Here is a 13,567-nt window from a genome sequence, read left to right as displayed (position 1 = left end):
CGTGGTTGTTGGTCTTTCCCTATGGCAGGAAGTCCCAAGAGGCCCAGAGGGAGCTGAAGCTTCTGCTGGACATGTACAAGGGTGCCCCCAAAGAGCAGAGAGACAAAGTCCAGGTGAGTCAAACACACATGCACTCACTGTGTTGTGAGCAGGGGCTGTGCCCTCGCTCATTGTAGCTGTGCTGCACCTTCAGTGCCAAACTGAATGAGTCATATTCATTGCCATCATTCCAGTCACATGAACTGCACGACGCTGTGCCTGTCCTGTCACTATAGACTTCCTCCTTTCTCATTGCCATGCTGTGTTGGCCTTTTCTCGTGCTGAGTTGTTTTCGGATGTTAAACCCCATAAACTAAACCAACCAATCAACCAAACAAACCTCTCCGGGCTCTCACCTTGTTGCCCCGAAGAACCATTGGCTTTCTGTTTTCTGCATTACGTGTCCTGCACACTTTTTTCTCTTTTGTGGCTTTTTCACCAGTTCCTTTTTTTTTTTTCTTTGATAATAATGATAATATGTAATACATAGTAGAGGCTTTTTTTCCTTGTCCCACTGGTGATAGTGCAGTAGTGTTAATGGCTTGCACAAAGGTGACAGCTGCTGGACTCCTTTGAAACAGACTTTCAGAGGGCATCATTCATCACTGGCTGTGCTCTGCAGTCATGCAACATTGTATTGATGTTGAGAGGAAGTGAGAGCAAGTCAGTTGTCTTTCGGCAGAACTATACCCTCGGACAACTTTTTCTGGCTATGCAGCCGAAGGCTATGGGGGCGGAGCTTTCTTCACGATGTTACTACATCATGTAGTTCCGGCATATCTAGCCTCAGTTACGGTTTTGGTTTAAGTTCGGCCTTTACATGAAATTATAGTTTTCAACCTGCCAACTATGCCGAAATGTTTTTTTGTTTTAACTACTTAAAGCATAAGCGAACATAGATTTGCGGTTAGTGAATGCCACCAGCTGCGTATGTCACTGAAACAAGTGCATTGCAAAACTGTACAGAAACCGGTGGGCAGATGCAGCAGAAGCAGCTGATTTACGCTTCGGGAGATTCCAGACAGATTGCGCAGCCATCCCGTTTGCTCGGCGTAGTGTACTGACTTGAAAAGGCACTACACTAACCTTGTACTGGCTTGTGTTGTATTAAAATTGTAATATAAATAAAATGTGAACATTTTCACAGTGTCATAATGTTCCAGAGCATGATCTGCAAAACTTATCATGGGACTATATTCTGCTGCGCAGTGAGCCGATGCATTTCGGTTCTGTAGCTTTGACTGCGTAGCCAGAAAACGTTGTCCAGGAGTATAATTTTGCTGTCCAAGCCAGTTGGCACTACCCTCAAAGACACAGAGGCAGTTGTCTAGGATTAGCTTTAGAAATCATCATTTGTTATTAGGACAGTGTATGTGATAGAGACTTTGCCTTATTTTTCTGAGGAACTTCTGTGTGAAATGACTTAAGTGGCACCACTTGTGCCTATATTTTCATGATCATAATGCACTACTAATTGTAAGTTTCTGCTACAGCTTACACTCAAAATCGAAGAAGACAAAAAATGCCTAGCCTCGTTTGGGTTTTCGAATGCAATCCTAATGCTGATGCAGATTTGAACAGCTGTTTAATTAAAAAGAGGTGCCTGCTGTATTTTCTGGTGGAGCTTGCCACTGTTTCTGAAATGAAGTTTCAAGCCCGTTTGGCAGGGGTAGCGTGATTGTTTCACGGTGCCTTGAAAGCCACCCTGTTCAGTTTGTGCGAGTACTGTAGGCATAGCTAAAGTATGCTGGGCTTCTCATATTCATGAGCACTTGATGGTTTGCAGCTGATGGCAGCTGAGAAGAAGGCCCGTGCCGAGGCCGAGGAATACCGGCAGCAACTTAAGAAGCTCGCTGAGCACGAGCGCAAGGAGCGCCGAAAGTTGGCTGATGAGGATGCCATGAAAAAGATCCGTGCACTTGAAGAGACAGTCAACAGCTTGCACAAGAACCTTGCTGCTCAAAAGCAGGAGGTATGCATAGTTTTCAAGCCCATCTTCTGTCCTTTCTTCCTCTTTTCTCGTGATTGCTTGCACATTGTGTTTCTCGTGAGTCAGTGGCATAGATGCAGGGTCTTTCTTTTTAAAGGAGGGGGCAAGGTGGGGTCTCTCACGGCACCCATAGCAGTAGAATAACTTTGTGTATGTGTGTGCATCTTTTTTTTTTTTTCGCGAAGGATGGGACGGGATGTTAGTTGTTTGGCTGGTGGGGAAGGGGTTCTGGTGAGAAAGAATTGCCTTTGTCATATGGGATTGTTCACATTTTGGAGTAGGAATAGTGTGCCGCCGTTTTAGCTCGTTGTCACCGATTCAGGCTGATGAATTCGGTGCTTTCTTTGATGGGACATCATTGTGTTTGTATATACTGGCTGCTTTACTGCCAGCGATTTTTGACACTTTCCTGCTGTACTGCAGGTAGCAATTTCTGCATGATAGTGCGTTTGTGAAGATGGGTAAAGTCATGTCTATGTGCAAAACTTTGATCTTTTGATTTTGGTTCCACAAAAGGTGGCATGGCAGGCTTAGCTTGCAACTTGGCTCATATTGTGTAAGCACTGTGGTGCCACCCATGTAGAAAAATTTGTTTGGAGTTGCACTCCGATGACTTATTTACTGTTGGCTACATCAAGAAGAAACATCGTGGTGGGTAGAGGGTATTTGAGATTCTCCTGTCTTTGATGAGATTTCTGTGAATGTATGCTTCATGCATGCAGGCACTGGTCTTTTTTAGGTGCATAAAGGTAGCAAGATCCTTGCCACCAAAAAGCCACCTTGTGTTAGCGTAGTGTTAACAAAGTTCCATCTTCAGCGCTGGGATAAGGCTACGTTTGAGGCAGACTATTGTGTGTGGCATGTTCTGCTAGTCTCTAGCTTCCCAACTGTTGGTCATGATTGTGTTTGTTTGGAATACGGAGTTCCTTATCCTGGCATTGAAGATGCTACTTTGCTAACACTGGGCTTACACAGGGCAGTTTTAGCTTGCAAGGATCTTGCTAGTTTTGTGTGCCTGTAATGAGGTGTGGCTGCGTGCACTTCACCGTGTGCATGAAGCATACATTCACAGAAATATTATCAAAGACAAAAAGACAAAAAGAGGAAAATCTCAAATACCCTCTGCCTACCATGGTATTTCTTCTTGATGTAGCCAACAGCAAATAAGTCACCAAGTGTGGCCCTTGTTTTTTATTCCTAGGTAAACTGGTACAGTATGAGGGCGTTAATGCCTCAGTGCTGTGCGGCAGATAAAGATAAAAAAAAGGGCGGCAGATAAAGTTCAACCACCTGGAGTTCTTTATAATGCACATTCAATCGTACCGTGGGTGCTTTGTTTTTGACATTCATTAAAATCGGGCCATCACTGGTGGGCTTTAATCCTGCAATCTTGGGCGCAACAGCCGGATGCTACAACCACTAATGCTGCCGCAGTGGGGGGGTTTGGGGTAGGGCTGCCCTGGTCTTTGCAAAGTTTAAGCGTGGAAGCAGTGGCCTTGGCACAGCTCCACGTCATGGTTTCCGACGTGTGGCACACACACACACACACACACACCTGGGACATGGGCAAGGCGTGGGCGGTGTTTCAGGAGGAGGCCCTGCTGAACGAGATGGAAGTGACGGGTCAGGCCTTCGAGGACATGCAGGAGCAGAATCTGCGGCTGATAACGCAGCTGCGCGAGAAGGACGATGCCAACTTCAAGCTCATGTCAGAGCGCATCAAGTCCACCCAGGTGCACAAGCTGCTTCAAGAGGAGAAGGCAGCACTCAGCGAGCAGGCAATGCGCCTGCAGAGCCAGGTGAGATAGTTCTACTACTATTGCGACGTTGGCCATTATGGCCAGGCATCTCCACTAAGGTTTTGCTTCTGCTGTTGCACGTACCAAAAAAGACGTGGCCCAACTAGGTCACACGACCCACTGACCATTAGGTCAGTTGACCTGTCCTTAACAGCAAATGCTAAAACTTGCGCTACATTACATGAATGCCCTTTGAAACTTCTTTCATGTTTCTTCAAACCATTAGCTCTCACTGCATTCTACAATGACATGCTTTTGCATTTTGTTTCTTATTTGATGCGATGCGGACACGGCCAATGAGAACATAAATCACACCACAGTATTTCGCATCCATTGTCCTTTTCTCTCTGCTTTCTTTTTGCACTGTTCACGTGGAAATGTGTCACCAAGAGCCTGAGCTGCTGCCTTTCCTCGAGTCTCTTGTAAGGTTTCATAGATATGTTTTAATAAGCATGATGGCAAAACTATCTGCTGCTTTCTATTGGAAAGCTTTGGCTGAACAGAGCTGTTTGAACTGCTTACCATTTCCGGGTGGACGACATGCAGCATTTTCCAGTGAACTTGGAGCTGTGCTTGTCGGTCCTGCATACTTTTGAAGCAAATCGGCGCAACCTCGAAGGGTGCAGCAAAATTGTTCTGTTGCATATTCTGTCGCTTTTGTCGGAGGTTTCACTCCGAAAGGGGTCTCATTCCGACCTGGGAGAGTGGTGGCACACTTTGTGAGTAGGACCACGTGTGGTGCTTTGCAGGTGGATGCCCAGAACCAGGTGGTACGCAAGCTGGAGGAGAAGGAGCGGCTGCTACAGAACAGCCTGTCCACTGTCGAGAAGGAGCTAAGCCTGAGGCAGCAGGCCGCCGAGGTGCACCGCCGCAAGGCGGTCGAGTCGGCCCAGTCAGCTGCCGACCTCAAGCTGCACCTCGACAAATACCTCGCACAGCTCAAGGACGCCCAGAGCATCGTGACGGACCGCACAGCCGTGCTCTCCCAGGAGACGTTCAAGACCAAGCGGCTGCAAGAGGAGATCCTGTCCCTCAAGCGCAAGGTGGAGCGGGCTAAGAAGTTCGAGCTGGCCTCCAACACCGACGAAGTCCTCATGGAGGAGGTCAAGGAGTACAAGGTGCGCATCCCCGCATTTTCTCCATCCTTTCCTTGGCAACAAGTATTGCCACTGAGGCTGTGCGAATGCTGAAATTTTCCACTACCTGACAAATAGTATTTGTTTCTTATTCAATTCGTACCAAAATTTTATTCATTTTTCAGATAACTGTAGTACTATTAGATATCTCAAAGCTCAAGTTGCTACATTTGTGCTTGCTTACGTAGAATAGCGCTAGTTCTATAGACCTCCTTCACTCCGGCTACGTCACGAAAATGCGGTGGCGCTGTCGTCGTTAGTGACTTTCGCGTGGTAGGCAAAACAACGCTTCAGTCGCCTTGCCTTCCGTGATTGTGCGATGGCTTGCTGCTGCCGGGAAATGCAGAGTACCATGCCGACTAATCGCTTCACTATGACATGTGCTGAAAGGCACACAAGAGGAAGTTTAGTAAGCTTGCAAAGGCTTTTTGCCGACAATGGTCGCCGTAAACAGTTGTGGGCCGCCGCGGTGAAGCGCCAAGGCTGAATACCGACGCCTGCTCATCGAATATGCGGCAAACACTTCGTTACGGCTAAGCTGGAGCTTATTCACCTTTACGCCAGAGCGGTCTACCGGATCAAAGGTCGCGAATCACTCGAGTTTGGCCTTTTTACGACGCGTGATGGGATCTCGGTGTGCGGGCGCGGGTGCGCTGGTAACATACATAGACGAGGCAGTCATATATATGTTGTATTGCGTAGGCCTGTTTCTTTGTTGGAGCATGCATAGATGTTTACCTATGTGAACTGTTCCTCAAGCCCGTTTTTTTCACTTTGGTAATTTATGTATGCGCAGTGAGCTGCTACTCGAAAGATCTGTGTTGCACTGCTCGATCTATGATATATATGTTGCATGGCTAACCTTCGCCACGTTCACGTCAAATTATTTTTATTACTTCCAGATGAAGACTCCCACTTCACGTTAACAGCTAGTGATTTGGATCGGAGCTGCATTTTTTTTATTTATGCCGAGCGCTTTTATTTGTATTCACAGCGGCTGATTGTGAATGAGAATTGTGGGGTTTATCCTGGGCCACCCTAACTACGGAACCACGGGTGAAGGTAAAAACGGCCCCTGAAAAGAGGTCCCCAGAAGATACAGCCACGAAACAAAGGCCCCTGGACTATATGGCCCCGGAAAAAAACGTCCAGAAAGGTCCCCTCAGGAAGCGGCCCCTAGGAAAAAATGTCACCGAAGAAATTGACTGAAATCTGCCCGGAACTCACTTCGCGAAAAATTAAACATCTTATGATGCCGTTTTTTTTTTCTTTTTTTTTTTTTTAGAATAGATGTAACCATTGTTTGGGTACTGGGTCCTCTGGGTGCTTTACGCGTTTACGGAAACTGGAGAAGACTTAGCATGAAAGCATATCGAAGAAAAAAAAAAAGCCCCACCACTACATAATATCCAGCGAGTATTATGCGGTGCATAGTTTCCAGTTTCCAAGCTGGGAAATATCGCTCTCTAATATAGGTCTAATCACCCGGCTAATATTACACATTCGAGAGACGTGCTTGTCCTCCACCGCACAAATTTCGGTGCCATAATGGTTTTCTTTTTTCTTTTTTTTTTGCGAACGCACAGCATCAGTACCATGTTTTGCAAATTTCAAGCGGACGGGTAGAAAGATTCACTGTAGCCTACATTACTGCGGCTAGACTCGAGGAAACTCAGTATAGGCCTTTAGTAAAAGAACTACAGGACGTGAAAAAGAAACAAAAAAAAAAAGACGGCGGGGTTCAAAATATAAATACTGTTCAAGCTAAAACCATAAACACAGATGGCAGATAAAAACAGTAAAAGTTCATTACAATGAGCGAAATTTATCGCTGATAAATCAAGCACCGGCCAAGGCGAAAGCTCGACTTTGTAGTACGTTTAATTGCATCTATTTGGGGACATTTTATCCGAGGCCATTTTTTCCGGGACCACTTTTTCCTGGGACGTTTTTACCGGAACCCACGTAACCACATTGGCCGCTGCAGCTCGTAATTGTAATGCAAGCTAACAGCGGGACTACCCGTGATAAAATTGTTACCATTAACGACGACAGCCGCCCGCGACCAGAGCAGATATAACAGACGCGCAGCGTTGTGATTTTAATGAATAACGAAATGATACGCAAGTCCGTGCAGTGTTAAGGCTACTGTTGCCATGCTGACCTAAATCACCTTACCCATACAGCCGCTCGACGCTAGCGAGGTGCTTCGTGCTTACCAAGAACACTCATTTGCCGCTCGGTGTGAAGAATCATCCGATAACGCAATGATGCTTTGAGCGGACTACCTCGTACGCGGTTCGCGGCGCTATATATCAGCGAAAAAAAATCACCGTCAGCGTACTCGACTCATAGTAGTTGTAAGCATCCGAAGCTTCGTAATTCTCTATGCGTTCCGCGCTTAATTTTCTCGGAGAAAACAGCAAATAGATGTCAACGTCGCTCATTTTTCCTGGCGGCAGCAACGCTTCTCTTGTGCGCCTTGAACCCAATCTCCATCGGTACGGCGTGCGGGTTCGTACGCTGCACGCCGTGTAGGTAGAGTTTTTCAATGTATCGCTTCTGTCCTCACCACTGAGGCTCACGAATACTAGCACATGGTCATTTCGTCTGCCAAGAAGGCGCCTACAAATCACAATAACACGGCCTTAACAAGCTTGGCCACAGTGCTGCGGCCGCGGTCGTGCTTTTTGCCTACCGTGGGATCGCTAACGATAGCAGCGCCACCTCGATCATCTTGTTTGTTTGCAAACATGGAGGAGGTCTATATTTCTATGAGCGCTACCCTGTTGAACTACATCTGCTTAACAGTCTTATTCAGTGTACCTGCCAGACTTTTCTTCCATCTGCCATGCCCTCAACATGGCTGGCAGCTAAGCCAGCTGCAAAGGATGTAGTAAACCATTTTTATGACCTTACTGCTTTTGGCCTTGGATCATTAATTGAAGTGAATGGTTAAATAAATGCTACACTACTGAAAGGAAATGAGTGCTGAGCAGCTTTTGAGGCTTATTCTGAGATGCATGTGTAATTTTCAGGATCTGAATTTGTTTCTGATTAGGCACTTTTTGTTATATGACCATATGTATTCATTTTGAGTTTAAGAGAGCAGGATAAACAAATACTGAAAGAAAAAAAAATCTTTTCTGCATCTTTTCCTGCATTACACTTCATTCTGTGCAATTTATATCGTATCAACCTACGAACAGTGGCGAGCAACTTGTTTTCGGTAGATTTCAGCAAAAATCTACAAAAATACATGAAATTTTTCCCAGTTTAGCTGGAAGAAATAGCTGTATGGCAGCAGTTTTACAGTTGTTGGCCAGGAGAAACACGAGATGCTGTTTCGCAGGTTTCACATGTTATTCATACGTTGATGCAGGGCGTATATTCTGCATCTTCTGTGAAGGTAAACTGTTATTGTAATATGTATTTCAAGATTTTTTTTTTTAAACATTTGTCCCAATGGGTGGGTTCTTAAGGAATGTGGACTAAATTTGACATTAACACTGTCCGCTGGAGACGAAAAGCAGGGTGCCTGTGTGCTGTGCAATGCCAGTGTACGTTAAAGAACCTCAGGTGGTCAAAATTTCTGGAGCCCTCACTATGGTGTCTCTCATAGCCCGAGTTGCTTTGGGCCGTTAAACCCAACAAACCAAACCAACACTGTCTGCTGAGTAAAGGACTTGACCAGCATTGAGCTTATACCCCAGTCAAGCGCGCAAGTTAAAGTGCACTTCCGCGGAGTGCACTTTGCAGCTTGAAAGAGACTTTACGCTACGCAGTGCTAAATGGGAAAGCGAAGTGCACTCGCATAAGCACTCGTTGGTACGAAACTAGCAACTGAAAAACATGTTTTAAAAAAGAAATTGAAACCTCCAAGCGCGAAGTTCAGGGAAGTGCTTTTTAAACTAGTAAAACATTCAAAAAATGCTTAAAATTTGACACCGGGCCATGATTCGTAGACCCCTTATCAATGAACAGCATGAACAATAACAACCGCCCCCTAATTGAAAATGGCGTAGCCGCAGTGGCGCACCACTCATAATGCGGAAGTTGCGTACACGGTTACATCACGTTTTTGTTATTTGATACTTTGCTCGTCGCTATTATAAAACATTTCATCAAATGAAAATATGTACAAAACACATAAAATCAACTTGTATACATATCTTATTACATAAATACATTTGTGACAAAGAAATTTCTGCCAAGGCTACGCGCTCAGCCCTCGAAGTCTTTTTTGCGAACGCACTCCGACCTGAGTGCACACTTTGGCAAGTGTATTTATGTTACGCTGTTTAGCAGCGGTAGAGTGCACTTTTTGTAAGTGACACTCGCCGTAAGTGTACTTTATTTTGCACGCTTGACAGGGGTATTACTTTGCTGACAGAGCAATGCTTCAGGTAACAAACAGGTCCAAGAAGCTAAAAAACGGGATAAGAGGCCTGAAGCAGACTTACATGAAAATGTGGGAATAAAGTAGTTTTTTTTTTTATTTTATTTTAAACTGCCTTTTCAAAACGAGATTTTTCGTTGCATTGGTGCCATTATTTTCAATATGACCAGAGGTTGCGTGCTGATTTCTTTTTATGCATACTGAATGATAATATAGAAATATACTGAACCAAACCTGAGGCTGTACAATGGATAGTTTTTATTTGGTGAGGAAATACTCTACAGAAATTTGTCAAAGCTCTAGTATAGAAAAGAAAAAGTTTTAATATGTATGTCATTCTTTTGTATAATAAAATATGCTTGGTTCAATAGAGAAAAAGCAAAATGCGGAACAATACGATATGGATATTTGTGGCTGAAATCTCGTTTAATCACCGAGAAATCCGAGCTACAATATGCCCAAAAATACATGGAAACCTGGCTCCTTAACTTTCATTGTGCATACCTGTACTCATGGACAAGTTTTTCTGGCTATGGAGCCAAGGCTATGGGGGCGGAGCTTTCGTCATAGTGTTACTACATCATGTAGTTCTGGCATATCTGGCCGCAGGTACGGTTTCTGTTTCTGTTCCTTCTTTGCTAGAAATAATGGCTTTCGAGCTTCTTATGACGCAGGAATGTCTTTTTTTAGACTACTTAAGGTCTAAGTGAACATATATTCATGGTTAATGAATATCACGCGCTGCGTACATTGCCGAAACAAGCGCATTACGAAAGCGCACAGATACCAATGGGTAGACGCAGCAGCAGCAGTAGATGACGCACGTTTCGGGAGATGCCCGGCAGATGGCGCGGTCATCCCGTTTGCACGGTGTAGTGTAATGATCTTAAAATGCACTACACTAAAGTTGTACTGGCCTATCTTGTAGTACAATCTTGATGTAATGACAACATAGGCGATTCCGTGTAATGATGTAATATTGCAGAGAACGATTCGCGTAATTTATCAAGAGACTATATCCTGCTGCGCAGAGCGCTGATGCGTTTTGGCTCTGCAGTTTTGGCTGCATAACCACAAAAACTTGTCTAGGAGTATAGAATACAAAAACATGCTTTGTGACACATACTTGCTCTGCTCCCCTCTTTTTTGCAGTCTTTTCTACTGCTTTCTTTACTTGCTTCTTATGCTTTCTTTGCTGTTTTTTTTTTAAGCTTTCTAGTTGCTTCCTTTTCAACACTAAAGCTCGCCCTCGAAAAAGCCAGCCTGTTTCCATACTATATTGCTTGTGCAGTTTCCAAGGTAATGTTTCAAGAGTCAGCAACTGGAAGTGCAAGTAAGCACATGCGGCCTACTCACTGACATGTTCTCCTCGCAGGAGCAACTGACCTGCCCATCATGCAAGGTAAAGCGCAAAGACGCGGTGCTCATCAAATGCTTCCACGTCTTCTGCTACGACTGCCTCAAGACTCGGTACGAGACCCGCCAGCGGAAGTGTCCCAAGTGTAACGCTCCCTTCGGCACAAATGACTACCACCGGTTGTACCTCACCTGAGACCTTCTTTATTTTATTTTTTCCTCCTCCCCTGGTACCTTCCCAGTGAATACCTTTACCTTTACCACTGTCCTCGGGGGTGGGGCTCTCGTCTCCTCATCGCCACTTCATCCCTCACCACTGTCACAAGCATCGGTTGTTCTCTCTCTCTGCTGTTTTATTTTCTCTTGTCTCTTTCATTGTGTACAATAAAAGTGCGTCTTGTTTCGTGCACCCACGTTTGGTTGGATGCTGGCATTGCTGCCTTGTACTGCAGCTGTCAAAACTGATAGCAATAACTGATCTAATTAGAAACCAACCAACACCCATGAAAGCCTCATCACGAACCGAAAAAAAAAAAAATCCGACGCAGCTAAAGCTTCTCCTTGGAAGTTATTGAACAGTGTGTGACAAGCTGAGGTCACAGCAACTTTACTCAGACTTACCTCATTTAACTTCACAGCGGCCTATTCCATCAACGAGGGAGCATTTACCACTTGCCATTGCCAGTTTCACTTTTTGCTCTTGTTTATGTTGCCTTGCATCTTCACAACATGCAGGGGTGGAAACGCTGATCCAATTGCTCGATTCTGCTCCAAAATGCAATATTGCTCCAAAACTGCTCCAAACTGACTGCCACGGGAACAATGTCACAGCACCAGGGGCAAAGATGTAACGCATCTTGCACTGCGCTTAATACAAATGAAATTTCTGTAAGGAAAGGAAGCATGGAGCATTATAAATATTTGTTCGCAAGTAAATTTAGTACGAGCCCCAGGTATTTGGAGATAGCTGATTGCAAAAAGAAATGCACGTGACATAGCGCCTCCTCCCGGCCTTTTGAATCGCTAGTGGAGAGAGTAGCGAGAGCAACAAACAAAGCAGATAGCGTAAACAACCGCGAACCGTTGGGCAACTTGTTCGGCTGCAAAAAAATACACAAGTCTTTGCAATGCTTTTACTATGAAAATAAGCCAGTACTTCAACATTGAGCCCCTTTGTCCATGACAAGCACGTCTGGATACTTGAAGCGTTATGGGTTGGTACGCTACATCTCAATCACTAGGAAGCTTCTCAAGGGTGTTGCAAAGGCATATGGCCAATAGCAAAGATATTAAAAATGAGCCCGAGTATTGCTCAAGCAAAGGATGATGAACTATTGGCAGGAGGCAGTGAAGTAAAGCTGAACGATGGTATACCCTTCAATGCCATCTGTCTGTATCCCAAAGCTTCTCCAAAATGCTCGAGCCAGCTTCTACCCCTGTTGACCTCCTCCATGTTTACAAACAAGGCAATCGAGGTGGCGCTGCAGTCATCTACAATCACACAGTAGGCAAAAAGCACGGGAGCAGCACTGGCGCCAAGCTTGTCAAGGCGCATTATTGTGGTCTGAAGGCGCCTTTTTGGCAGACTAAACCAGTGCTCAGGAATTTATCAGCCCAGGCATAGGATCATGTAACACCCCGTATCAGAGGGCTTTGAGGTGTATTCTAAATAAATAAATAGATATGCAAGATAGGGAGTGGAAATGTCGTGCCCATTAATCTGAAATCCAAATTAGTATTGCTGCTAGAGGGCATCGAAGTGGTAGACTCGACATTCGAATCTATCGAGTCAGAATAGGAAAACGCATCAGTGTTCAGTTATGAAGTGCACCAGCAAGCGTTCTGTTTGCTGCTAGTCTGTTTCAAGTTGTTGCTAAGGTCAGCCTGTGTTATAAGATATATCTTTACATGCTTTGGCCGTTTGTCTTGTCAGAGATAAGTGCGAAGTTAGAAAGGCATTGAACTTGTATAAAAAGGACATTTCAGAAAAAGGAAATGGCAATTATCAGAGGAAATTGACCTTAGAAAAGTGCCCCAAAACATAGTTCAAATGCTCCAAAATGGCTTTATTACTGCTCCCAAAACTGCTTCAAAATGCTCGATCGAGCCTGCTTCCACCTCTTGAGCATGACAAAGGCTAAACCATTACTTTTCATGTCTCTTGATTCTTATGCCCCAGGCTAAAGGTGCAAATGCAAAGTATTGTCCACTAAGTTTAGAAATATTTGATGTCATGTGCAGAGTCCTGTGCTAAGGGAGCAATTACTCATTGGCATCCACCCAAGTGCAGCCATACGGCTACAAAGGAAAGGAAAGAAGTCCTGTGCTGTGACTAGTTTTAATTACTCGTAATGCCAGAAAATATGTTTTAAATGAGCTGAAAAACACATTTCCACAAATGCAGAGAGGTTTTTCTAATACTTGCACTGATTGGGAGTTACGAGCAAGTTCAAAATGAGGGTATGATGACATTTTGCTCAAATCACCTGCATTCACGTTCATGCATTTTGCCCTGCTTGCTTAGTAAATGCCACTCTTGTATGCTGACCAGACTGTAAGACATTTTGCAGTTTTTTCCAAATCAAATGAACTGAGGTGTGATATGGTGTGAGAGAACAAGAGTCCATTGCACGTTTACATGAGTACTTTGAAACTCTTGCACAATTATTAACCAAGACATTGAGGCAGGCCATTTGGTGCATTATTTATTGTAAAGAATTTGCGTTAAATTTTGCACGTTTGCAATGTTCTAATATCTTTAATGGTAAATTTAGTTATAGATATCCAAACTGTTCTGAGAATGGCACAATGTCAGTGATATACACCACATAGTGATTCATATTACCTA

The 13,567-nt window shown here is 44.5% G+C and overlaps 1 protein-coding gene across 5 annotated transcripts in view; it reads left to right on the top strand.

The window, feature by feature from the left end:
* Bre1 (E3 ubiquitin-protein ligase Bre1) overlaps nucleotides 1-11,132 on the top strand; it is a 28,343-nt gene extending 17,211 nt beyond the window's left edge. For 4 of the 5 annotated variants that reach the window (XM_084597767.1, XM_084597771.1, XM_084597769.1 and 1 more), the window contains 5 exons: nucleotides 29-113; nucleotides 1,826-2,011; nucleotides 3,601-3,828; nucleotides 4,578-4,946; nucleotides 10,739-11,132. In XM_084597767.1, coding sequence (XP_084453893.1) covers nucleotides 29-113; nucleotides 1,826-2,011; nucleotides 3,601-3,828; nucleotides 4,578-4,946; nucleotides 10,739-10,915 — 1,045 coding nt within the window. In that variant the 3' untranslated portion in view covers nucleotides 10,916-11,132. The remainder of the gene's footprint in view (nucleotides 1-28; nucleotides 114-1,825; nucleotides 2,012-3,600; nucleotides 3,829-4,577; nucleotides 4,947-10,738) is intronic. The other variant, XM_084597768.1, reaches the window with a different exon arrangement.
* The last annotated feature ends 2,435 nt before the right edge of the window (nucleotides 11,133-13,567 follow it).

The sequence above is a fragment of the Amblyomma maculatum genome, chromosome 3 (genome assembly GCF_055883805.1).
Source record: "Amblyomma maculatum isolate TAMU_Amacu chromosome 3, ASM5588380v1, whole genome shotgun sequence".
Taxonomy (NCBI): Eukaryota; Metazoa; Arthropoda; class Arachnida; order Ixodida; family Ixodidae; genus Amblyomma; species Amblyomma maculatum.
Note: the sequence above shows the minus strand (reverse complement) of the source record. Positions and strands in the feature narration are given on the sequence as shown.